This window comes from Bombina bombina, chromosome 10, assembly GCF_027579735.1.
Source record: "Bombina bombina isolate aBomBom1 chromosome 10, aBomBom1.pri, whole genome shotgun sequence".
NCBI lineage: Eukaryota > Metazoa > Chordata > Amphibia > Anura > Bombinatoridae > Bombina > Bombina bombina.
The window spans coordinates 97,228,142-97,254,751 of NC_069508.1; the positions used below are offsets into that span (position 1 = coordinate 97,228,142).

General features: G+C 40.0%; 1 protein-coding gene across 1 annotated transcript in view; it reads right to left on the bottom strand.

Annotated features, from left to right (window-relative positions):
• ANKRD45 (ankyrin repeat domain 45) overlaps positions 1-26,610 on the bottom strand; it is a 306,215-nt gene that overhangs the window by 24,733 nt on the left and 254,872 nt on the right. Inside the window, exon 4 of the mRNA XM_053693255.1 lies at positions 21,510-21,648. Coding sequence (XP_053549230.1) covers positions 21,510-21,648 — 139 coding nt within the window. The remainder of the gene's footprint in view (positions 1-21,509; positions 21,649-26,610) is intronic.

Below are 26,610 nucleotides of genomic sequence, written 5' to 3' on the forward strand. Positions count from 1 at the left end.
ACACTGTTGTTTTGGGTTTTTTTTTATTCGGGGGGGGGGGGGTGTTGTGTAAGATCCCACTCTGAATGCTAATATTTTTGTTCTGTTCTCTAGATATGTTACTTCTTACTCTCAGAGTTCTGTTTTTTTTTCCGACACTTTGGATATTCTGCAAGGATTTCATGTTTATGCATTTTGGTCATGCGATTTATATCTAGATTTGTATATCAATTACACACTTGAAGAAGCACCATATAAGTACTAGTGGGTGTATGCCCTCTGAGCTGTGTAGTAAGATAAAATGTCTTACATATGTTTTGGTGGGGGAAATCTCTACCTTTACTACATATACCCTCTCCCCCTTACTATTTGAGTAATTTCAAGGACAGCCAAGCAAATGAAAGACTTCGAAAAACTATCTTATACTGAGAAATGTAGGCATGAATCAAAAACATGGTAAGCAGGTACCATCCAAGTGTGATTAACACAATATGTATAAATCTGGTTTCCTCTCACATCACCTTATAACTTTATTAGTATTGGTGGATTAGCACCAAAGCTAAGCCACATGAAGGAAAGGATGGGTGGAAAACATCTGCCTGGGTGTAAAGAAGACTATTCTACCTAGCTTGGTCTTCTGACTGCCACTGCTGATTGGGTCACTGGCAGTTCTCTGTGGCTTCTTAACAGCACTTTAACTATATGTTTAACATATTTGCAGTAGTTAAACACACAAAGTTACAGGGTCACTAGTAATAAAACCAAATTGTATGCTTACCTGATACATTCATTTTTGTACTATAATGGCTTATTGTGGAAAGCCAAAGTAAAACAGACTTTATTGTAGTGAAAACAAACAGAAGCCTGGCAGTCATTGCTTGTTTTCCAGTAGGAGGCTGGGTAGGTAGCATGCAAGCTTGTTATTGCAACCAGGGCATGCTGCGGCAGGTCAGGAAGCATAGACTTCCTTGATACTGAAACTAGGTAACGCTGGCTTGTGTGCTATTAAAGCCAGATGGCAGAGAATTGTTGAAGGCCAGGCACAGGCAGCAGGTGAATAGTGACACTGGGTGCTGGAAACCAGGAAATGAGCAGCAATAACATTGGATCTCAATTTGCTGTAGAAGGTCAGGTAGCATCAACTTACTGCATAAGTCCAGGAAAGACAAGTTGCAAGATCAATTAAAGGGACATGCCACCCTCATTTTTTCTTTTATGATTTAGAAAGAGAATGCAATTTTAAACATCTTTCTAATTTACTTATATTATCTAATTTGTTTTATTCTCTTGATATTCTTTGATGAAAAGCATATCTAGATATGCTCACTAGCTGCTGATTGGTTGCTGCACATAGAAGCCTCGTGTGATTGGCTCACCATGTGCATTGCTTTTTCTTCAACTAAGGATATTTAAAAAATGAAGCAAAATAAATAATGGAAGTAAATTGTAATGTTGTTTAATTTTCTATTCTCTATCTGAATCATGAAAGAAAGATTTTGGGTTTAGTGGCCCTTTAACTTGCTTGATTCTAAAGCTGAGTGGCACAGGAAGTGCATATTTGCTTGCTACTAAAGCCAGTATGAGCAGTCTTGCTTTTGAAATCAAGCACAAGCTGCTAGAAGCCAGGACACAAGCAGCAGTGATACTTGATCTCTGGGTGAAACGGGAAAGGTTATAGAACTGCTCAAAGAAACTGAGCAGAACAGCTCAGCTGTTCCCTAAGTAGTGCTCTGTACACTCCATAGGAGCATAAGGGCACAATTGCACACAAAGCTGCAAGTGATGCCATAGGTGTATTCATAAGGAGTGTGCAAGATAGCTCTTGGCAGCAGCTGGAATGCTGCTAAATCCAGCATGGTCTTGGACCCTTTCATGACACAATGGAGATGATAGTTTAGTTTGGCTGCAGAAAATTCCTTCCCTAAGAGGAACTCTGTACCTTAAAAATCACCATTTATAAGAGACCCTCATATGTGAGAGATAAAATTTGAGGCAAGCCTAGGAAATTGTGTTTCTTGCAACAAGAGGCTCAATAACAACAGTCTAATGTGGAAACTGAACTACATCCAAAGAGTCTCCCTTAAAATACAGCACCACCGCACAATAATTTATACAAAAAAATATATACCTTAAAGATTCCCAACTGATAGAACAATCTTGGAAGTTTTTGACCCTTACAGAAATACTAAGGCCACACGTGTCCAGCATAATTCCCAGGAAAAGAACCAAGTTAACTCTCAGAGATCTTTTTAAACAATGAATGTGTCGCTAAGAGCCTGAAGCACCCAAATCATCTTAGAAGTAAGGCAGACTGCTGATAAAGCCTAGACAATGATAATGTCCGGATATAAAGTTGCAGAAAAGTTGGGTGACCTGATTTTGGCCAGAGAAGCTTCTAGAACCTTGTTACAACCTCATTAATGAAGCTGCATTCTAAGCCTACAGCCACAATTTAAAGGGACATGAAACCCAAAATTTTTCTTTCATGATTCAGATAGAAAATACAATGTACTTCTAATATCAAATTTGCTTTGTTCTCTTGTTATTATTTGTTGCCGAGATACCTAGGTAGGTAGTGCCCATGTCTGGAGCACTACATGACAGGAAATTGTACTGCCATCTAGTGCTCTTGCTAATGTATAACATTGTTGCAAAACTGCTGCCATATAGTGCTGCAGTTCCCTTACCTAAATAAGGAATACCCCCCAAAAAAGGAGATAGAGCACTGAACTACAGCGTCCTAGTACCAGATCCAGCCCCCATGACATCTTGCGCCAAGGAAGGAAAGAAACCCCTCGGAAACAAGAAGATAAGGACCTTCGGGACCTTAATGGATACTGTAATGCTTCCAAAATCTCCTCAAAGGAGGGCAAACACAAAGGAAATTGCTTCCCCAGCCATCAGCATGGAGAAGAGGATGTAGAGAAACGGTAAAAACCCAACTGAGAAGAGACCATTCGGCCATTGTTGTTGAGACAACAACTACGAGCCCACATCAAAAGGTGCAATAGCTGCTCCTGACGACCACTGTATGGTCCCGCCTGAGAGACAGCAAAACTAACCTGCAGGCAGTTATTCAAATCTCCTTAAATACATCTTGAAGACCTGAGAGTTTTCAACCAGCACCCGAAGGTGGATTTGACCCTGGACTTTCCGCTTGCAAGCCCAGTGAGCTAGCCACTAAGCCACAACATAGCATCATGAACGATAACCAATCCCCCTGAAGGGACAAGCAGATGTTCCAACCCAAGGATTGAAACTGAACAGCCCAGGACCGAATCCAGAAATCCAGACCCCAAAATCTCAGACAAGAGACATGGCCATAAGCCAGACCCCCAGAACCCTGGACCGGCCGATGTTCTAACCCCCTGAGAAACCATCAAGAGCCTCATACGGAGGATTGCACTATAGGTGGTGCATCCCACGTCCCAATGTTCTTGGACATTGGACGCTTGCCAGAGGCTCATATCAAGAGCCAAGAAAGACATCTCGACAGGCCTAAGAGATGGCAACCAGCACCCAGAGGTGGATCTGAACCCAGGACCCTCTACTGCAAGCCCAAAGACCTAGACCACGAGGTTTACAAGTGACAGGCTCCAAACGAGCCCTCTCTAAAGATCCTTACAGGACCAGCCTCCCGGAAAAACCCTGTACCGCACAAGGAATAACGATGGGAGCCCTACCACTCCTGGCAGACAAGCTGACCAGGGGCGATACCGGGGAAGAAAGGGAATAACCCCAAACCGCTGCAATATCAATTATGAGAGTGTACGGGATACTTGAAGGAAAAGGAAGAAGGACATACATGAACTTTTAGACACAGATGACCCGACCACCCAAGAAGGAAAAACCAGCCCCAGCAACCTACAAGAGGTACCTGTGACTAGGCCACAAGAAACAGACATCCAGAAGATACCAAGAGTGAAATGAAAATCGCCATCCAATCTGGTATCCCAGATGTCCAGAGGTCATCCAAACCTCCAAACTATGGGAATGGAGAAACTTGGTTCAGAGGCCAAAGGACCTCCTGAACCCACGATGAAGTCTTAGCAAGGTCCGAACCCGGAACCCCCTCGACATTAGGAACGGTAAGAGGACTGTATACAATCCCTCCGACACTCCGTCTACCGAGGAACAAGGAACGGGTTGACGTGTAAGATCTAGTAATGGCAGGCAACAAGAAAAAGGAACACTTTACCAAAGTGAACAACTCAGCACCCGACAGGATAACCAGCACACCGGCACCAGGTGGGTGACATGAACCATCAGGAACAGCAGCTAGCGCCCGACCAGTACCCACCTGGTACAAGAACGCTCCGGACTGTCCAAGGTCCAAGAAATCGAAGCCCCCAAAGGGAACTATAACATAAACTATAAACATAACTATGTCTTCATTTAGTAATACACAACATCCAAGGAAGTATCAGTTCCAGAGAAGAAACATTCCCAAACAGCAAATCATAACAAACATGAGCTTCTTAAAACAAATCAAATAAAATGAAGGCAGCACCCGAGGGTGAACGCCCAAGGAGAATGGGCACGCTAACAGGACCAGCCGATCAGAGGCCCCATTCTCCCAAGCTCAGAACTGGAACAGATACTTAAAAGAAAAGAAAAAACGGAGACGTCAAGGAGATTAGCTTCATCCCCATACGTCTAACCAAGTTTTCCTTCCGGCACAGAAGACTGAGGATCCCTCGGCCCAGTAGGACCGGAATCCTCCAGCACCGCCAAAACATGCCTTAGTAGTACACGAAGACGTGCCAGTCTATAACGGAAGGCAAAATGTTCCCCCTCTAGATCGATGGACGACCTCGGCCCCGAGGGAGGGGCCTCTGAAGCCTCAAAGGCCATCACTTCCCCAGAAGGTCGAACTGACTCAGGTGATCTCAATGGACCCTGGTTAACAGAACACGGACAGTATCTTAAAAATACTTCTCTTGGGAGATATAAATGCGCCAGTGGAACCATGCTGTAACCTCTGGAGGAAACAGGCCGCCTTCCGGAGAAGGAGTAACGGCCATAGGTAACGGCCATAGGGACACCTGCTTGCGTACCAAAAGAAGGTTCTGGGGCACATAACTGATGGGCATGGATAACCTGGGCCTTTTTTATACTCCTCACAAGACGTATACTCCGAGTCGGAGATGTCTGTCTCCAAAAAACCAGAATCCTCCATAACTTGGAGATTGCAAATATGGACTAAAGCTAAACGGCACCTTACACCCCCAATGGCTGGGGCACTCGCCACCTCCCGTAAACCAGACAACTAACGAGCAGACTCTCTCCATCGCCACTCGGTCAGAGTATGGAAATGAAATTACAACGTGACCACACCCGGTCACAAGGTGCACCGTGTAAGTCAGCAAAAAAAAGGCGCACCAGTCCAAAAGGCCCGCACAGTCTGATGATAAGGCCGTTATGTTCCGAATAGCCATGAGCCCAAGCATCACTACACATTAGCAGACAGAATCACATAACAAACATGATTAAAGTCCCCCCTGTTTAATAACCCCCCATAGGAGATATTAACCCTTGATTCCATTTTAAGATAAAGGAGTCCCACTGGGACCCTGACTTTTTTCAGTAACATTACATTCACATATCGAAATAAAATTAAACAAACTTATCGGAATCTACGCCGTGGAACAGGAACACAGCCCTTCAAGTGTGACAGATAGTAGCATCGCTTCTGACATGGACTTGAGTGAATAAAGGCAGGCAGCGAAACTTGTCAACGCTGATTGCCCAGGAGCTGTTAACATGAGTCGGGATGGTTTTGCAGAGACGACACTCCCTGCATCTCCGGACTCTAACTTTCATCCATGCTCTCATTGAGAGGCTGACAGGACTACTTAAAACTCCAGTCCCATTTCGAAGGGTACTACCCTCCATAAGAGACTATCTTCAATCTTCTGACACCAACCTCCTGTGATGAAAGGCAAAGAATGACTGGGGGATGAGGGAAGTGGGGGAGGTATTTGAGCCTTTGGCTGTGGTGTCTTTGCCTCCTCCTGGTGGCCAGGTTCTGAATTCCCAAAAGTAATGAATGCAGTTGTGGACTCTTCCCATTTAAGAAGAAAAACTCATAAAAGCTAATTTGTTAATAATTAAGTACATTTAACCAGAATAAACAATAATTTCTTAACTTGACACAAACCAAAAAGCCTAGCTGCACAGGTCACAATATATGTCTATTTGCTTGCCTTTTAGATTACTAAATAGAAGGAGAAATAAGAAAATAAACTTTTCTCCCTTTTTCTCGGATTAATTATGTATTATTATTATGTATTACTAGCTATTGCCCGCGGCTTCGCTCGCATGGATTTTGTGATTTGTAAAAAAAAATAGCAAAAAACACAACCAATCGCAACGACATGTGCCCTCATGTGTGTCCGTTCGGATTGCACACTCGCTGACATAAAGTTTGTGAGTTTTCGTTAATTCTCTGTGTTTCTCGTACATGGGCACCAATCAGCTAAGTTGTGGGCAGGGCGTCCTTCCGGCACATCAAAAATATGTTATTATTCTGTTTACAATTACTTTAATATTAAATTGTAATTATATATTATGACTCAACTGTCAGATGTGAAAACAAAAGAGTATTTATTTTTTTAGTGATATCGATATCTTGAGAACTATTGATGTTAGGAGCAAGAAATTTGGCATGTAAACTTACTTTATAATGAAGATTTTAAATTATAAATTATTTTTACTTTTCTAACATCTTCGGTTTTTGAGATATAGGTATCCTCATAAATCACCCCCCCCCCTTAAGTGGATTTTCTGGAAATGGTAAAACACATTTTTCTTTATTTTTAAAGGAGACTGTAAATACCAATTATCACGTCTGTAACAATTTTTGTTTTTGAGATATAGGTATCCTCATAAATCATTCCCCCCTCCTTAAAGGGCCACTGTAAGTAAATATTTTCTATGCCTGTTACTAACTAACTACCCCAAATACGCTTTTTATCAATAGCATTTCATTAACATATCTCTACCGTATATCAGAAATCTTGTCTGCAAATGTAATTGTTTTCCAAACCCACTCCGTGGGTATCCTTTGCTCTGTACCAATCCGTTTACAATACCTAGGTTTCAAAATTGTGCTTTAAACACAAAGTTATTGGTTTAAGTATTTTGAACACACAGTGCTGAAAATAGTGGGCAGGATAAAGTGACATCATCGGCGAATAAAAGATATAACTTTTAGAACGTTATGAAACTTCGTTTTGGAGAAAATATAGGTCAGTAGGTTTTAATTAATGTTTATTAACTTTAATATGTTAGTTGTTTAGCTTAAAAATTATAACAGAAAGTAATCCTTTAAGTGGATTTTCGGGAAATGGTAAAACACATGTTTAATAATTTTTAAAGGAGAATGAAAATACCAATTTCAACATCTGTAACATCTTCGGTTTTTGAAATATAGGTATCCTCATAAATCACCCCCCCCTTTAAGGGAATTTTCAGGAGATGGTAAAACACATTTCTTTATTTTTAACGGAGAATCGAAATACCAATTTTCACGTCTGTAACATCTTCGGTTTTTGAGATATAGGTATCCTCATAAATCACCCACCCCCTTTTACCCCTCTTAAGCGGATTTTCATGAAATGGTAAAACACGTGTTTCTTAATTTTAAAGGAGAATCTAAGTACCAATTTTCACGTCTGTAACATCTTCGGTTTTTGAGATATAGGTATCCTCATAAAAAAATTCAACCACCTTAGGGACGTAATTTCCCAAAATCCTTCCTTAGTGGGTGCCTACGTCATAAAACAACGTACCTTCTAAATTTCACGTTCCTAGGTTAAACGGTTTGAGCTGGGCGTTGATGAGTCAGTCAGTCAGGACTTCTTCTTTTATATATATAGATTAAAAGGATGTAATAACAGTCTGTGTTTATTCCTGGATTGCATCTTAATAATTAATTTACATTTTTTTTTATAAGAACTTCTAAGTCCTTATTTTTGAGTCTACTAATGTGTCATATTGCTCAATAATCATTTATTGGTTAACCAGGTTGATAAGAGAAGATAACCTATGAGGAAAACTTGTTTTTTTAAAATTCAAACTTAAACTTTCATGATTCAGATAAAGCAATTTTAAGCAACTTTATAATTTACTCCTATAATCAATTATTATCAATTCTTCTTCGTTTTCTTGGTATCTTTATTTGAAAAATCAGGAATGTAAGTATAGAAGCCGGCCTATTTTTGGTTCAGCATCTGGATAGCGCTTGCTGATTGGTGGCTACATTTTTGTTTTTTAAATAAAGATACCAAGAGAACGAAGCAAAAATGATAATAGGAATAAATTTGAAAGTTGCTTAAAATTGCCCGCTCTATATGAATCATGAAAGTTTAATTTTGACTAGAGTAGACTATTCCTTTAACTTGCCAAAGAATTTTCTTAAACAGTTTATAATTTATTATTAGCCTTCTTACTTAGAGCTAGACTACAAGTGGTGCAACATTTTACACTCGTTGGGATGGACTTAAATCTTCACGAAAAGGGTTAGCACACATGAAAAATTACTAATCTTAAGGCGCATTATTGAAATATTAAATATAAAATATTAAAAAATATTAATAATAAAAAATATTATACAAACTAAAAATTTCTAAATATTCCATAGAGTGGGTTTTGCTCTCGCACAAACTTTTTACTTTCAGTTTGTAATAGGCTCACAACCCGACATATTTAAAATGATTACTTCCCGCGTTTGCTGATTGGTGGCTACATTTAGACACCAATCAGCAAGCGCTACCCAGGAGCTAAACCAAAGATGGGCCGGCTCATAAGCTTACATTCCTGCTTTTTCAAATAAAGATACCAAGAGAACGAAGAAAAATTGATAATAGGAGTAAATTATAAAGTTGGTTAAAATTGCATGCTCTATCTGAATCATGTAATAAACAAATTGGGTTCAGTAATCCCTTTAATGGTAAAAGGCACTTTTACCGGGTACATTATCTTCAATATGTTTATCCTTCCTCTTAAATTTATAGTAATATTTGCCTTTTTAATTATTCCACGACTTTAATTAAAATATTCTGTATATTTATTTTATACTAGTCCTCCAGTTTCTTCTATGTTTTGATCCTCACATATTTGAAGAAGTGATTTATCTCTTTGAAACCAAAAATATTACCATCTCAGCTAGCGTTTTCTTCCATCCACAAAAAATTCTAATTTAGAATGGTTAACTTTAAAACCTGGAAAAGTTTCATATTATTCTCATTTTTTTAAACAATTCTTGGTAAAGTTTTCACTGCTGTATTCACAAACAAAAGTAAATCATCACCATAAAGTACAAGACTTAATTATGTTCCTGCCATTTTAATACCCTTGTAATTCTGCCTCAACCAGATTGCTAGGGCCCGATTACCAAATTAAACAACAGAAGGGATAATGGACATTCCTGTTGTGTCCTCTTATATCATGTTTTATTGTCCATTGATAATTCTTTTATATTTGTATTTTCAATGATTTCCAAGGCAAATAAAATCAGTCTTAGGGAATTATTTATGTTCTTAATTGGGTATGAAACCCAAAGTTTTTCTTTCATTATTGAGATAGAGTATATATATATATATATATATATATATATATATATATATACATATATATTTTTTTTTTATTGAGGTTATAATTAAATAAACAAAGCAATACTATTACAGAAGATATTAGTGAATCTATCTAAAAGAGAAACTTCTATCTAGTCTTTGCTTCAAAACATCATTAATAATAGGCAAGAGTCTCAAAGTATTGTCCAGATTTGAAGCACGTTGAATCCGAGCACTCTATGGGGCCGATTTATCATCGGTCTGTCCAACATGTTCCGCTCAGCGGATCATGCTCGACAGACATCGATGAATGCCGACAGCATACACTGTCGGCATTTATCATTGCACAAGCAGTTCTTGTGAACTGCTTGTGCAATGCCGCCCCCTGCAGATTTGCGGCCAATCGGCCACTAGCAGGGGGTGTCAATCAGCATGATCGTATAGGATCGGTTGGATTGATGTCCGCAGCCTCAGAGCAGGCAGACCAGTTATGGAGCAGCGGTTTTTAGACCGTTGCTTCATTACTGCTGTTTCCGGCAAGCCTAAACAGGGTCATCAAGCTCTATTCGGAGCTTGATCATTCGGCCCCTATGTCTTTAAGTCTCTTACAGGAATACTAAACCCAAATTTAGCCACCAATCATAAAGCGCTAGCCAGGTGCTGAATCCAAAATGGGCCGTCTGCTAAGCCTACATTCCTGCTTTTTCAAATAAAGATACCAAGAGAACGAAGAAAAAATGATAATAGGAGTAAATTAGAAAGTTGCTTAAAATGTTATGCTCTATCTGTATCATGAAAGAAAACATTTGGGTTTAGTATCCCTTTAAGCAAGATCATCTTGAGACATATCAATTTCAAGTTAAGGCATCAATAAATTATTATCCACTATCTGTTATTTAATATACAATAATACAAATATATGGAACCTCAAGTATTTTCCTGCTTTTAAAGAAGGACATTTTATGCAACAATATACAGAGGAACTACTTCCTTATAGATGAAAAGAAAACAATCTAAACAGAATAACTGATCGAATGCTTCTTGGAACAATTCAAATACAGAATCAAAAGCTTTTGAAAAGAAAAATAAATTAAATATTCAAAGGACCATGGCACTGAAAAGAAAGAAAGAGAGAAAAAAAACAAAAAGAAGAACAAAAAGAAAGATCCTTACTCACAGATTCTCCTCTTCGCACCAAACGCTCCAAACTCCACCAAGTATGATGGCCTAAACTCTAAAGATGTTATAATCTTTAAAATGGCTATCCATAAATCCCAAACCTCCGCATAGAGATCAGCCTTATTATGCATTAAGAAAATCCAATCCTCCATGTCCCTCACATATTTGATAATAACCACACTTTGTGGGCGTTAAGGAATAATAGTACTGCCCCAGTTACAGGACAGTGCCAATTAAACAGCCATGAAAATATAAATACAGATGTATCAAACTGTTTTTTTAAATCTCCTGAAATTATGGTGAAACAAACATTCTGAAGAAGACTGCTGCAAAACAGGAGCAAAAACGTTGCAAATATGGAAAGTTTTGCCAGATCTAGAAAATTTTTGGACATGACCACCAGATATGTAATGTGGGACCTACATCACCACAACCTCTCCAGCATGTGGCAATTTTTTGTGGAAAGGTTCTGTGTAATTTTGATGGTACCCCTACCCAGTGCCATTGATAGAGAATGTTGTGATACAGTTCTATCAAAATGACGCAGTGAATTGCTACACTATCACATTCATTCAAATCTATTTCTAATCCTAAATCTCTCTCCCATTTGCAAAGATAATTAGTTTTACAAAACAATGGACAGTCAACTTTAAACTTGTAAAATTTTGAAAAGGTATGTAAGGAGGACCAGGTAGCCGCCCTACAAATCTGTTCCATAGAGGCCTCATTCTTGAAGGCCCAAGAGGAAGCCCCCGCTCTAGTAGAGTAAGCCTTAATCCTCTGAGGAGGCTTATGTCCCGCTGTCTCATAAGCTAAGCGAATGATGCTCCTCAACCAAAAGGATAAGGAAGTGGAAGAGGCCTTCTGCCCTCTACGCTTCCCAGAATAGAGAACATACAAAGAAGAAGTCTGTCTAAACTCCTTGAAGATATATATTCTTTAAATTTAAAGGAAGCGGTTAGGAAATTCTCAGATACTCTTAAGAAATGGGAGACTCTCCCCTTATCCTTATATGGCAAAATTAATTTATTAAAAATGATAGCATTTCCCCGGTTATCATATATTTTTCAAAATATCCCTTTGCTATTGAAAAATCCAGAAAAAAAGAAAATTAACTCTGCCATCAAAATGTTCTTATGGGGCAAGAAAAAAGTGAAATTAAGTTTTAGGAAATCGTCATTACCAAAAAAATTTCTGGGAATGGCCGTGCCTGATATAGAGCTATATAATCTAGTGGCTACAGGGAAAATAGCAATTGACTGGATGTTGGACATAGGGCACTTCTCCATATTAGAAATTGAAAATCAAATAAGTAAACCCCTTTACCTGAAAAATATACTACATATGGAAATTAATAAATTACCCCTTTATTTTAGAAAAATAAAGGTACTCAAAGATTCAATAATAGCGTGGCATAAAATTTGTAAAAAATTGAATCTGAAATTTGCAGTGTCTAAATATCTTACAATCAGGGGAAATCAAGATTTCCAACTGGGTTTCTCAACAGATATTGGCTCGAGATGGGAAGAGCAAGGGTTAACTAGAGTGACACAAATGGTAAATAGGGAACAGAACAACTCAAAGGTTATAGATTTTGAGACGGCCAAAGAACAATTTCAATGCAGGAATACACATTTTTACGCATATATACAATTAAGAGACTACTGTTTAAAACTCATAAATCTACACGGGCTAGACTGGGAATACTCAGCCTTATTGCCAGTCTTTAGTGCATACAAAAATAAAAAATACTCTATCTCACTTCTATATAATATTTTAAAACAGACAGAATATGAGGATCCAGTAGATAAACTTACACTTAAATGGAAGGCTATGTATTTTCCTAATTTGACAACAGAAGTTATATTAAAAAGTATCAGGGTAGTAGAAAGAGCTACACTAGCAATGTCCCTACGGGAACAACATATTAAAATAGTATGGATGACTTATATAACACCAGAAATAATGTCTAAGTGGGGAAATGAGCACAATAATTTTAATTGTGTGAAATGTAAAAAGGCTAAAGCCAACTTAATTCACTGCTTATGGGACTGCCCAAAATTACAAAGATTCTGGAGAATGATATCATATTGGGCTAACAAAATCTGCAATATGCAATTATTGTTACAGGCGGAACATGTTATATCCTAAGCTTTAAGAATACAGAAGTTATAGAGTGCAAATTATTTTTAGCAATGCTTATAATTTTAAGTAGAAACTTGGTTTTGAAAGGGTGGAAGAATGAACGGGCACCCACAATTAAAACATTGAAAAATATAGTACAGAAGCAATTTCTGATTGAGCAAAATGATATTTGGGTTAATGTTGAAGTAAACGTTAGCAGGTTTTTTGAAAAATTTAAGTTTTGGATTAAGAACCAAGATAGAGTTCCAAAGAGAGCTCATTACAAGGTTTGAAAATACATTATATATAATGGAAAGTAGACTCAGAGAGGAATGGTTATGAATCAAAACAAAAATAAAAGGGGACTTAATAAATAGTCTTAACCTCCGTTAGATAATTTCTGTTTAATAGCGGACTGTTTATGATTTCCTTTTTTTATGTATTTGGTATTTGTTATTCTGTGAATATGATGTTATAGTGAGAGTAAACAGGATCACAATTGTACCTGGTTAAATGAGAAAGAAAGAAGGAAAAAAGGGGGAAAAATTGTATGATTTACGTTGAGTCACATGTCTGTATAAATATGTTAATCTAGCAATAAAAATATGAATAAAAAAAAAATAAACTCCTTCATAGCCTAAAGATAGAACTTCAGGGCCCGAAATCACGTCCAAATTATGAAGTAACCGTTCCTTCAAAGAAGAAGGGTTAGGACACAATGAAGGAACCACAATCTCCTGATTGATGTTGCAATCTGAAACTACCTTAGGAAGAAAACCTAACCAAGTACGAAGAACAGCCTTATCAGGATGAAATACTAGGTAAGGAGGCTCACATTGCAAGGCCACTAATTCAGATACCCTGCGTGCCGAGGCAATAGCCAGTAGGAAAAAAACCTTCCAAGACAGTAAGTTGATGTCGATTGCATGCATAGGCTCGAATGGAGTCTTCTGCAGAACCTTAAGAACAAGATTTAAACTCCAAGGAGGAGCGCTAGATCTAAACACAGGCCTGATTCTAGTCAGAGCCCGAACGAAAGACTGGACATCCGGAAGCTCAGCGAGCCTCTAGTGAAGTAAAACAGATAGGGACAAAATCTGTCCCTTAAGGGAACTAGCAGAAAGGCCCTTCTCCACACCATCCTGGATAAAAGAAAGAATCCTGGATACCCTGACCTTATGCCAGGTAAATCCACGTTCCTCACACCAGAATAAGTAGGTCCTCCACACGTTATGATAGATGCAATGAGTAACCGGCTTACGCGCTTGAATGAGAGTATCAATAACCCTCTGAGAAAAACCTCTCTTGGCGAGGACTAAGAGTTCAATCTCCATGCAGTCAGCCTCAGAGAATCTAGATTTTGATGAACAAAAGGACCTGCAACAAGGTACCTTCATGGAGGAGATGAGGACATCCCCACCAGATCCGCAAACCACATCTTTCTTGGCCACGATGGAGCAATTAGAATCACTAAAACTTGCTCCTGCTTGATGCGGGCCACTACACGACGTAGAAGTGGTAATGGCAGAAAAAAAGTAAATCAGATTGAACCTCCAGGGCACTGCTAATGCATCTATTAGCTCCCTGAGGATCCCTGGACTGCAACCCATATCTAGGTAGCTTGGAATTGAGCCGGGATGCCATGAGATCTATCTCCAGATCCCCCATCTGCTGCAAATCTCTGCAAACACCTTGGGATGGAGAGACCATTCCCCCGGATGGAAGGATTGTCTGCTGAGGAAATCTGCCTTCCAGTTGTCCACACCCGGAATGTGGATTGCTAACAGAGAGCAGTTGTGGGCCTCCACCCATTCCAGAATCCGAGATACTTCCCTCATTGCTAGGGAGCTCCTTGTCCCCCCTGATGGTTGATGTAAGCCACCGGGGTAATGTCTGATTGGAATCTGATAAACTGGGACAAACCCAGAAGAGGCCAAGCCTTCAGAGCATTGAAGATCGCTCAAAGTTCCAAAATGTTAATCGGGAGAAGGGATTCCTCTCGAGTCCACAGGCCCTGTGTCTTTCTGGCACCCCAAACAGCTCCCCATCCTGTGAGACTTGCATCTGTAGTCACAATCTCCCAGGATGGTCTCAAGAAGGATGTCCCTTGGGACAGGTGATCATGACAGAGTCACCTAGAGAGCGATTCTCTTGACCGGTTGTCCAGAGAAATCTGTTGAGACAGATCCGAATGTTCGCCGTTCCACTGTCTCAGCATGCACAGTTGAAGTGTTCTGAGGTAGAATCTGGCAAAAGGAATGATGTCCATGCAGGACACTATGAGACCAACTATCTCCATACACCGATCCACAGAGGGCCTCAAGGAGGTCTGGAGAGCAAGACAAGCGGAAGTTAGCTTGCACTGTCTCTGGTCTTTAAGAAATATCCTCATGGATATGGAGTCTATTATAGTACCCAGGAATTCCACCCTGGTATTGGGAATAAGAGAACTCTTTCCTAAGTTTATCTTCCATCCATGAGTTTGAAGAAGAAGAAGAGCTTTTGAATGGTCTGCTGCCAAACGACAGGATGGTGCTTGAACCAGAATATCGTCTAAGTATGGTGCTACTGCTATACCGCCGGTTCTGGTCACTGCAAGCAGAGCCCCTAGAACCTTCATAAATACTATTGGAGCAGTAGCTAGACCAAAGAGAAATTCAACGAACTGTAAGTGCTGGTCCAAGAACGCAAACCGTAGGAACTGGAAGTGTTCCTTGTGTATGGGAATGTGAAGGCAAGCATCCTTCAGGTCTATCGTGGTCATGAACTGTCCTTCCTGTACTAAGGGAAGGATGGACCTTATTGTCTCCATCTTGAATGAGGGGACAGATAGGAATTTGTTTAAGCACTTAAGGTCCAGAATTGGGATGAAAGTTCTCTCCTTCTTTGGGACCACAAAAAGATTTGAGTAGTATCCCAGACCTCTTTCTGCCAGAGGTACCGGGACAATGACTTCCAAGGAGAAGAGATCCCTCACACACCCTAAAAAGGCCACTCTCTTTTCTGGCTTTGAAGACAGGTTTGACAAGAGAAATCTGCCCTTGGGTGGATGAGACTCAAACCTACCCTGTATCACTGAGCGATGACTTCCAGGACCCATGGGTCTTGCATGTCCCCAAACCAAGCTTCCGAAAAGAGTGACAGTCTGCCCCCTACCAGATCCAGAGCCGGATCGGGGGTTGCCCCTTCATGTCGTCTTTGTCTCAGCGGGCTTCTTGTTCTGCTTGGATTTATTCCAGGACTGAGCTGGTTTCCAAGATCCCTTGGTTTGTTCAGGCTTTGCTTCCTTTAGCAGAAAGCGCAAGTCTTCGATCCTAAATCTGAAATCTGGTTCCTCCACAGCTGGAGGTTTAGAGGCAGCAGATTCCGACCCAGAAAGAGCGTCCTCTGAAGTATCAGAGACGCCCTGGTCAGCGGATAATCTGGTATCAGATAAATCCAACAAACTAGTAGATGACCCCTGGGAAGGATAGCAATATTTAACCTTTTGCTTGCGCTTAGTAGAGCGAGGTAAAGCACCAAAGGCCGCGGACACTGCTGTTTGTAATTGCTCAGAAAAATCTGGCGGTAAAAGGGTCCCTCCAGATGGAAAATTAGGAGTGCTACGGGAAGCTGCATGTGTATTAGGTGATGACTGTAGGGTGCGCATTTCACCGGACGGAGACTCCCTTTAGAGGTGGACGGCTCAGTGGTACTAAACATATTGACTTTCCTTGACAATATAACCTTATCAAGGCATGTGGAAGATAATTGAGCAGGCGGGTATACCGTAGCCTCCTCACAATATAAACAAGTATTAGACTTAGGTAAAGAGAGAGTAACCTCTAACATTTCAGAGTCCTCTATAGCTTTCGCTTACAATCAGACTTATCTAAAAGGATAAACGGCACCTTTATACCCCCAATGGCTGTGGCACTCACCACCTCCTATGAACCAGGCCCAACAGAGAAACTGCTTCGTCTCCGGTAAACTGCACGGTCAGGAAGAAGAGGAAATCAGTGTGACCCCACCCAGTCACATGGCGCACCATGCAGGACCACCCCTGCTAATAGTAAAAAGAGTACCAAGCCTAACAGGCGCAGCAAAAATATGTTCCAACCACTACCTGAGCCCATCTCACACATATCGCAGCATAAAACATAATAAACAGAAAAACAATTATGTGATTAATCCCCTCTGTTCAATAGGCCCCCTCTGGGGGTATTAACCCTTGATTCATTACAGATAAAAGGAGCCACACTGTGAACCTGTCTTCATGCGTTCTCATGTGTGTATACAAATTAAACAATCTTACCGTAATCTATGCCGTGGAACAGAAACACAGCCTCTCAAGTTTGACAGTCTTGTAGCATCGCTCCTGACATGGACTTGAGTGAGAAAAGCAGGCAGTGAAACTCGTCAACACTGATTGCTTAGGTGCTGTTAATACGGGTCTGGATGGGTTCGCAGAAAGACTCTCCCTGCATCTCCAGACCCTAACTTTCATCAATGCTCTCACTGAGAGGCTGACAAGACTACTTAAAACTCCAGTCCCATTCCGAAGGGTAGATATCCTTCATAAGGAACTACTCCGTAATCTTCTGACACTTCTCTGCCAACCTCCTGTGACGAAAGGCAAAGAATGACTGGGGGATGAGGGAAGTGGGGGAGGTATTTAAGCCTTTGGCTGGGGTGTCTTTGCCTCCTCCTGGTGGCCAGGTTCTTTATTTCCACAAGTAAGGAATGAGGTTGTGGACTCTCCTCATATTAAGAAGGAAAGTTGGTGTTTGCAAGATCCAACATTTACAACTAAGTATATAGCTATATGGACGGGTACAAAATAACTTCACATCTTTTAATGTTTATAGGTCATTTTTGTCTTTCTCTTTTTAATAATAATAATAATAATAATAATAATAATAATAATATCAATTAATTCTCACATTGCGCACTGTCTTTGTGTCTTTATTCTGAAAAGGTAATTTTTATAATCCAGTTTACTCGTAAACAATAAAGCAGATGTTGCTGCAGCTAATCCACTGGATCACTAAATCTCAACTTTTCTTTCCTTTCTGGGGCGTCCTTGGCCTACGTTTCAAACTAACATAATCTAGAGATATAGAAATGAAAATACTAATAATTATACATATACAATTTTACATCATGTAAAATAAAATGACAACAGAGTTTTTCAGATGATCGGTTTGGATTCTTTTTCACCCCCTGCATTAGATTCTAGGGCAGGGGTGGGGATATTTTTAAGAGTTTTTGCCCAAATTGGCAATAATCTAAAGAAAAAAAATTCTTTCAAGTGTTTTTAGTACTTTCTTTTCATTTAAAGGGGCATTAAAGAAACAATGTTTGTTTTCAATCCATAGTTATATATGTATGGCATCAATTAAAGGGACATGAAACCCAAAAAATATCTATCATGATTTAGATAGAACATACAATTTTAAACAACTTTCCAGTTGACTTCTATTATCAAATTTCCTTCATTCTCTTGGTATCATTTGTTGAAGGAGCAGCAATGCACTACCGGTTTCTAACTGAACACATAGGTGAGCCAATGACAATCGGTATAAATATGCAGCCACCAATCAGCAGCTAGAACCTAGGCTCTTTGCTACTCCTGAGCTTACCTAGATAAACCTTTCAGCACAGGATAACAAGAGAAGGAAGTAAATTAAATAATAGAAGTTAATTGGAAAGTTGTTTAAAATTGTATTCTCTATCTAAATCATGAACGTCTAATTATGACTTTACTGTCCCTTTTAAGCTACACTAGAATTGAAATTAACTATCATAATTCAGACATAGGACAGAGTATACAATTTTGAAAAAAACTTTCAAATTTACTTCTATTATCCAATTTGTTTTGTTCTCTAGGAATCCTTTGTTAAAGAGAAAACCTAGGTCAGCTCCTAGGAACTAAGGAGTGTAAATGTGACTTCTTCACTCAATGGCAACAGTTTTTGCAGCAATGTATACCATTGCTACAAACACTATTACAAACACCGCTAAATACATGCTCATGGTTCTGAGCTCTTATCAGCCCACCTAGGTTTACTTTTCAACAAATGTTAAAGGGACATAGAACCTAAAAATTTAAAAATTATAACTATGTATGCATTTCAACAAAGGATATCAAGACAATGAAGCAAATTAGATCATAGAAGAAAATTAGAAAGTTGTTTAACCCCTTAACAACCAAGGACGTGCAGGGTACGTCCTACAAAAACCGGTCGTTAACGACCAAGGACACGTCCTCTGGGTTTTCAAGCGCTGGAAGCGATCGTGATTGCTTTCAGATGCTTTCAGGGTATTGCAGTGATGCCTCGATATTGAGGCATCCTGCAATACCCTTTTTTGTGGCCCTCTCTGCATCGGCCAGTGATGGTGCCGAGCGTTAGTGGTGTGGGAGGGATACAAGGGAGGTGGGTGGGCGGCCCATCGTTGGATCAGTTCCGGATCCTGTGTTCCTAAAGTGCGCACGAGTGGGCAGGGGCGTGCACGGCTACATTTACATTAAGTCCAATGTATGGGAAGGAGGGAGAGGGAGGGGGAATAAATGTTGGGAAAGGGATCTGGAAGGGGGAGGGTGTAGGGTATTAAGGGGGGGGCAGCTACACTACAGTAAAATAGTTTTTTTATATAAATACAAAACAAAAACAATTCAGCAAACTGGGTACTGGCAGACAGCCGTTTATTTGAGTAATGGCAGACTTTCTGCCAGTACTTAAGATGGCGGTGACAATTGTGAGGTGGGGGAGGGAAGAGAGCTGTTTGAGGGGAATCAGGGGGTGGGATGTGTCAGGTGGGAGGCTGATCTCTACACTAAAGCAAAATTAACCCTACAAGCTACCTAATTAATCCCCTTAACTGCTGGGCATAATACAAGTGTGGTGCACAGCGGCATTTAGCGGCCTTCTAATTACCAAAAAGCAATGCCAAAGCCATATATGTCCGATAATAATAATAATAATAATATTTCTGAATAAAGGGGATCCCAGAGAAGCATTTACAACCATTTGTGCCATAATTGCACAAGCTGTTTGTAAATAATTTCAGTGAGAAATCTAAAGTTAGTGAAAAAGTTAACAATTGTTTTTATTTGATCGCATTTGGCGGTGAAATGGTGGCATGAAATATACCAAAATGGGCCTAGATCAATACTTTGGGTTGTCTACTAAAAAAAATATATACATGTGAAGGGTTTTTCAGGGATTCCTGACAGACAATGTAACTATCGTTAATTTTGAAAAAAAATTGTTTGGAAATAGTGAAGTGCTACTTGTACTTATTGCCCTATAACTTGCAAAAAAAGCAAAGAACATGTAAACATTGGGTATTTCTAAACTCAGAAAAAAAGTGCAAAATAGCCCAGCACTGTCTGCAAAAAAGGGGGTGCATGCAGGACAAATTAAGAAACTATTTTTTTTTTTGGTGGTTGTAGATGTATAACAGATTTTGCGGAACAACATTAGAAAACTGTGTTTTTTTCAATTTTTTTCATCATATTTTATAATTTTTCTTAAAGTAAATTATAAGATGTGATGAAATGTTCTTGCTGGAGTGCTGAGTTTTGCCCATGTGGATTTTAAAAGATGAGAACCTGAACCTGAACTTGTTGGTTCATTGTGTACTGGCAGTATGACTGGCATAGGATAACTCTCTATGCTCAAGTGCGCTAGCAAAGGTGTAAACAGAGGAGCACTAGATGTCAGAACGATGACCTTGGTGATGTCACTGATGCGTTCTGTGCATGTGCAATGTACACTCCCTCTACTTATAAGAGTATACCTTCTGTGATTGGTCTCATATGGGGCCCGATTCTCTAAAGCTTTCTAGTCTGGTGAGATTCTATAAGATGCCTTGTCAGTATAATAAGACCCCTCAGGGATTATTTTAAAGGCAATTTTTACCTTGTGTATTTCATTAAGGTGAGTTTACGAATATGCTTTGTGTTAAAGGGACATTAAACCCAATGTTTTTCTTTCATGATTCAGATAGAGAATACAATTTTAAACAGCATTACAATTTACTTCTATCTAATTTGCTTCATTCTTTAGATATCCTTTGTAAAAGTAATAGCAATGCACATGGGTGAGCCGATCACATAAGGCATCTATGTGCAGCCACCAATCAGCAGCTACTGAGCCTATCTAGATATGTTTTTCAGCAAAGAATATCAAGATAATCAAGGAAATTAGATAATACAAGTAAATTAGAAAGTTGTTTAAAATTGCATACTCTTTCTAAATCATGAAAGAAAAAAAAATGGGTTTTATGTCCCTTTAAGGAGAGATTATTACTTTACAGTATAGTGCTCAGTAAAATAAGATAATTATTTCTCTCCATGATTATGAGTGTATAAGAATCAAGCCTATAGTAAATTTTAAGGAGGGTGTGGAAGAAAAAAATCAAGTCTGGAGAGCTGCAGAACAGAATATTTGACAAACAATTGTATTTCCAATATTCAAGATATATATGACCAAACATTATTAGATTTTTTAAATTTCATGTCCCTTTAAGATTATTCACTAATACTGTTAATGGATCAATTCATTTTGTCATGCTCCTGAAATGCTTGAGACTTGATATATACACACACTATCTATCACCTTTATCAAATCAGAAATTACTAACACAGTGACAACACAATTCACTTACTTGGGGTATTCATTTTGGTGAAGATTGGCTGTACAATGGTTTCAAGCTGGTGTCTCTGTTCTACAAAGTCTTGAACTGTTGCATTTTTTGCTTGCTCCAGCCATTCATTTTTAGCTTTGCAAGCATTGATAACCTTGTTCTAAAAATATAAGGAGCAAAATAAATCATGCTGCAGATATACAGTCAAATCAAATGTAAATCTAGCTAACAATATCAAGTTATTGGGCTAGACTACAAGTAGAGCACAATCAATAGTGCAGGGTGTTTTATCCTTTTCGTGACTGCGCTAAGAATAGCAGAAGCACACAGAAATTACAAGTGGATGGTAAAAAAGATTACAGACTATCTTAACACTTCCAATGTTTTTTAGTGGACTCTGTACTTTTTTCCTTTTATTTGTTTTATGAATGTTTGTACAAATCTTTAGATTGAAAAAGAACATAATATAAAGAAAAGGAAAACCATAAACTATGATTATATAACATTATGATAATCTAATAGGTACAAGTAAAAGTGAGGTAAGAATTTCTTAGGGTGGGATGAGCAAAACATTCCCAGCTTGGAGAGAATTTGTAGTTCACACTTCACAAGAGTTGAACTCACTGAATTCTCTAATAAAAAGGGGAACCTATATGTCACAGAGAGATGAGAGCTGCCTCCCATAGAAAGTAATCAAGCTCTCTGGGACTCAAAATCTCACAGGAGACAGTGAAGTTAACAGGGGAGCACCTGGCACTGATATAACTGCTCAGTTTGCAGCATATACAAATTAAACAGAAATGTTTTCGATATAGTTTATAACTTGTATTTGATTCTAGTTTAGCAACATTACTTTTCTGTTAGTTAAATAAGTATATTGTGAGCAGACTTCAACTGCATATAGCTGGAGAGACAGACCAGAGAGACCTGCATGTATAAAATGCTTAGAGAATATCATGAGGATTGTGATAGAGATTCAGACACAACCTATGAACTCACCTGTCCCTCCCACTTTCAGAACCTATCAGGTTTATTTAATCTAGAACAAATTCAAAGGGTAATATAATTTGTGAAAGATATACAGATTCTTATACAGCTTATGATCCTAATGTGTTACATAAAAACTTTCAAAGCATAATCAGAATTTGTAAAATTTACAATCCACTGCTGTATACAGAATGTATACAATACACTGCTGTATACAGAATGCATTAAAATACAAAATAGAGAGTGCAAAACTTAAATGTAATAAAACTTAAAGGACAAAATCTGAAGGGTAAAGTAATATAAAATACAAAGCACAAATTGTAACTGCAATAAAGTTCTTATGTCATGCAGTGCTATATTGTACTTGGTTTGTCTCTTCTTCACTTCCAAAAATGCAGGAAATATTCCTTACAGGAATATAGAAAAATTTGTCTTTCTACAGGGCCAAAGATTTTTGACACTCCTAAACTTCTTCAGTAGTATCTAGAAAAGGAAAACAATGCGGGTCCAGACCCTGTACCTGAGAAAGGAATTGCAGAAGAGGAAATTATACATCCTGCTTGAACCAGTCATTCTGATGATAATGTTTGGACTGTCTTCTTTACATTGTTTTAGACCTCTTATATGAGGTTGGACTGTAGAGTCTTTTCACAAATTAGTGGACATGATATCCTTTTTCTTCATAAATAGAAAGAGTCCACAGCTGCATTCATTACTTTTGGGAAATAAGAACCTGGCCACCAGGAGGAGGCAAAGACACCCCAGCCAAAGGCTTAAATACTCCTCCCACTTCCCTCACCCCCCATTCATTCTTTGCCTTTCGTCCCAGGAGGTTGGCAGAGAAGTGTCAGAAGTTTGTTTTGTCTCTTATGGAGGGTAGTACTCTTCGACATGGGACGGGAGTTTTAAGTAATCCTATCAGTCTCTTAGTGAGGGCTTGGATGAAAGTTAGAGAGCGGAGATGCAGGGAAAGTCTTTCTGCGAAACCATCCTGACTCATATTAACAGCTCCACAAGCAATCGGCATTGTCGAAATTCACTTTGCTGCCTGCTTTCTTCTCTTAAGTCCATGGCGGAGGCGCTGCTACTATTCGTCACACTTGAAGGGCCGTGTTCCTGTTCCACGATGTAGATTCCTGTAAAATCATTTCATTTTACTTCATCAGAATGTATTGTAACTTATTTGTTTCCTGTAAGGTGCTATCTAGCGGGACTTATTAAGTATATATATATATATATATATATATATATATATATATATATATATAGAGGGCCTGAGTGAGGCTCCTTTGGTATCTTGGAATTGAGGGTTAATATCTCCCTAGGGGGATTATTGAACAGGGGGGTTGTTTAATCATGTTAGTTTTGTAATTCAATCTGCTTATGTGTAGTGGTAACTGGGCTCTTGGCTAGAACATAAAGGCCTTTGGAAGTAACGTGACTTTATGGTTGGGCGCGCTTTTTTTGGACTGTACGGTACATCTTGTGACTGGACGTATTTACGTTCTGGTCTTCCATTTCCGCATTCCTGACAGTGTGGCGACTGAAAAATTCGGGTCTGCTAGTGTCTGGTCCTAGGAGGTGGTGAGTGCCCCAGCCATTGTGGGTGTCAGGTGGCGTTAGATTTTTCTTTAGTCCATATTGTATATTCTCTATCTAGCTATGGAGGATTCTGATGCTGAGACTGTTCAAATTTCAGATTCAGACTCTTCATCTTGTGAAGAATGTTAATTGGTCCCGTTGCTGCAGGTCAATCAGTTATGTTCAATATGCCATATTAGAGCGCCTTGTTCCTCAGGCTCGGGGAATAAAGGGTCCGCTGAGCCATCCGCCTCTGGGGGTTCTGTCCTCCGAGAGGTGAGTTCCCTACCGCTCCCTACTACTACACATGCGGGTAACGCACAATATGTTTATCCATCCTTGCAGGGCGGTTTGTTCCCCCCAGAGGTTGCAGCTCGTTTTCCCTTTCACATATTTTTGGCGATTATGCATCTGCAAAGCCCAGACGTTTATTTGCATTTGTGCTCCTGCCCGATTGTCCCAGGTCTCCTGGCCTTGGGTGGGCCTATACAGTTCCCTGCGGGTGTAGCTGTCCCTGAGTGTTGTGCCTTTCGTTACAGAATATCGCACCTTCGCATTTTACTCAGACACGGTTTTGAGTTATTAGAGGATCCTATCCTTAACGGATACGGGAATCCGCAGTATTCTACTTCGAATGGCTCACCTCATTAGACATGAGGGGATGATGTAATCTCCTGATTGTCGGTTTTTTGAGATCCTTCCCAGTTTTTGTTGGAAGATCAGGATTCCGTTTGGCTGGTCCTGCAGGTATGCCTGTTTCTTCTTGGTCGTTTACCTATGGGTTGCCTTATATTTTCTTTTATCCAGTTAGGATGACTTTTATTTTGATTATATGTTTCCTTCGGGAACACTCTGGGATCGATTCTCACTGTTTACTTCTGCAGAACTTTGTTAAGGACATGTTAGTCCGATGTTTTGTCTCTTATTCTCTTCCCCTCTGAGGGAGGGTTTAGGCTGCTTGACAGTTATGGCCCTGTCTGCAGGCTGGTCCTGCTTGGGTTCAGCTCTTCTGTCTCGTGGCTTGTTCAGACACGTGGCACCTGTTCTGCCTGGCTGGTCTGGTTGAGACGCCGAGTGCTCACGTTACGATTTGTGTTTCTTGTTTTATTTTACAAGTTTTAGCTACGCATTCTAAAGAGGACTCGTGGGTCCGTGGGTCTGGAAGGATTGTTTCAGTCCTTATGTAGCCCTCAAGCTGGTTGACTGGGTCAGCGGCGTTCCGCTTTGTTACTCCTTTTGTTTCCGATCTCTCGGAACCTAGAGTATTCTTCCTCATGTGGGAGGATTGGGGTTTAGCGCCTCCTTATCGCTGGTTTAGGGCGGTTTGGCCTTTCTGAGGTTCTAGAAATTGTTCTTTTGGACTTGTTCCTTCCATGGTTCTCTTGTCAGTGAGACCCTTGGACTTGTCTGTTTCTCCTTGTGAGTTAGGTCTCCTTAGGGGGCCCTGGGATTCCCTTTGGGAGATAGTTGCTCTCTTCTGAGACCCATTGGATTTGTCCGTTCCTCCATGTGGGTTGGGTCTCCTTTGGGGACCTGGTTTTCCCTTCGGAAGAGTTTCCTTTGGGCTCTGCTTAAGGTTTTTCCCGGATCTAGGGATGTTCCGCGTCCTTGTTTTCGGCTCCTCTTTCTCGTATGGCAGTGGTATGGAGACTAGCCTTTGCTCAAGTGACCTTTTCCTCAAGGTATTACCTTGCCTTGGACATCTTGTGGCTGTACGAACACCTACTGGCTCTAGTGTCTTGTTCATTCGGGGGTGTAGTGGGCCTCGTCGAGGTTCTGTGCTTCTCCCTTTTTGAGACCTCTGTGTCGGTCTGGCAGCTTGGATTGCCTAAAGGGTGCCCTCTGTCTTAAAGTTTTTGCAATCTGATTTCTTGTTAGCCGCATTTTACTTCTTAGCAAGTGTTCTCTCTCTGTGTCATCCTGATGCCGGCTGTGTTTTTTTGACTTACACGTATTTGTGTTGAATGCTTCAGTATTCTGAGTGCTGACGACTTCGGGAATACGTCTTCAGTTGTCGTTTTCGGTACTTCACACGATGTTGAGAGTAGAAATCAATGTTCAGATGCCCGATCCTAGACCTTGTATTTCTGTTGGTCTGGGCATTGCCTCCCCTTGTTTGTCGAGGACCTGTTTGGGTCTTTGCGAGCTGGGCTCATTCTGTTTTTTTTTTCCTTTATGGAATTTTGTGCTGTCTTTTCGGGTTCCTTGGTTTTTCCTTGCCCTGTCCTTTTGGGAGTTTTGGGCTGGTGTTCTCTTCGCTAGTAAGGGGTGTGTGCGACGGTGTCTCCTGGAGGACTGTTGGCTCAGTTGAGTCTGATTTTGTGGTCTGTAGCTAGGCTTCTGGACTATCTGTGGGTCAGTGTCCTTGGGGCCTTTTTCTTCTAGGTTCTCAGCTTCGGATGAAGCAGGGTTTTGTTGGGTAGTGGTTTCAGGCCTGGTGCCCTCAGAATGGGCCGCCTCTTGTACCCTCCTGTCTTGACATTCAGTGTCCTCTGTAGCTTGGGAATTGTTTTCCCAAAAGTAATGAGTGCAGCTGTGGACTCTTTCCATTTAT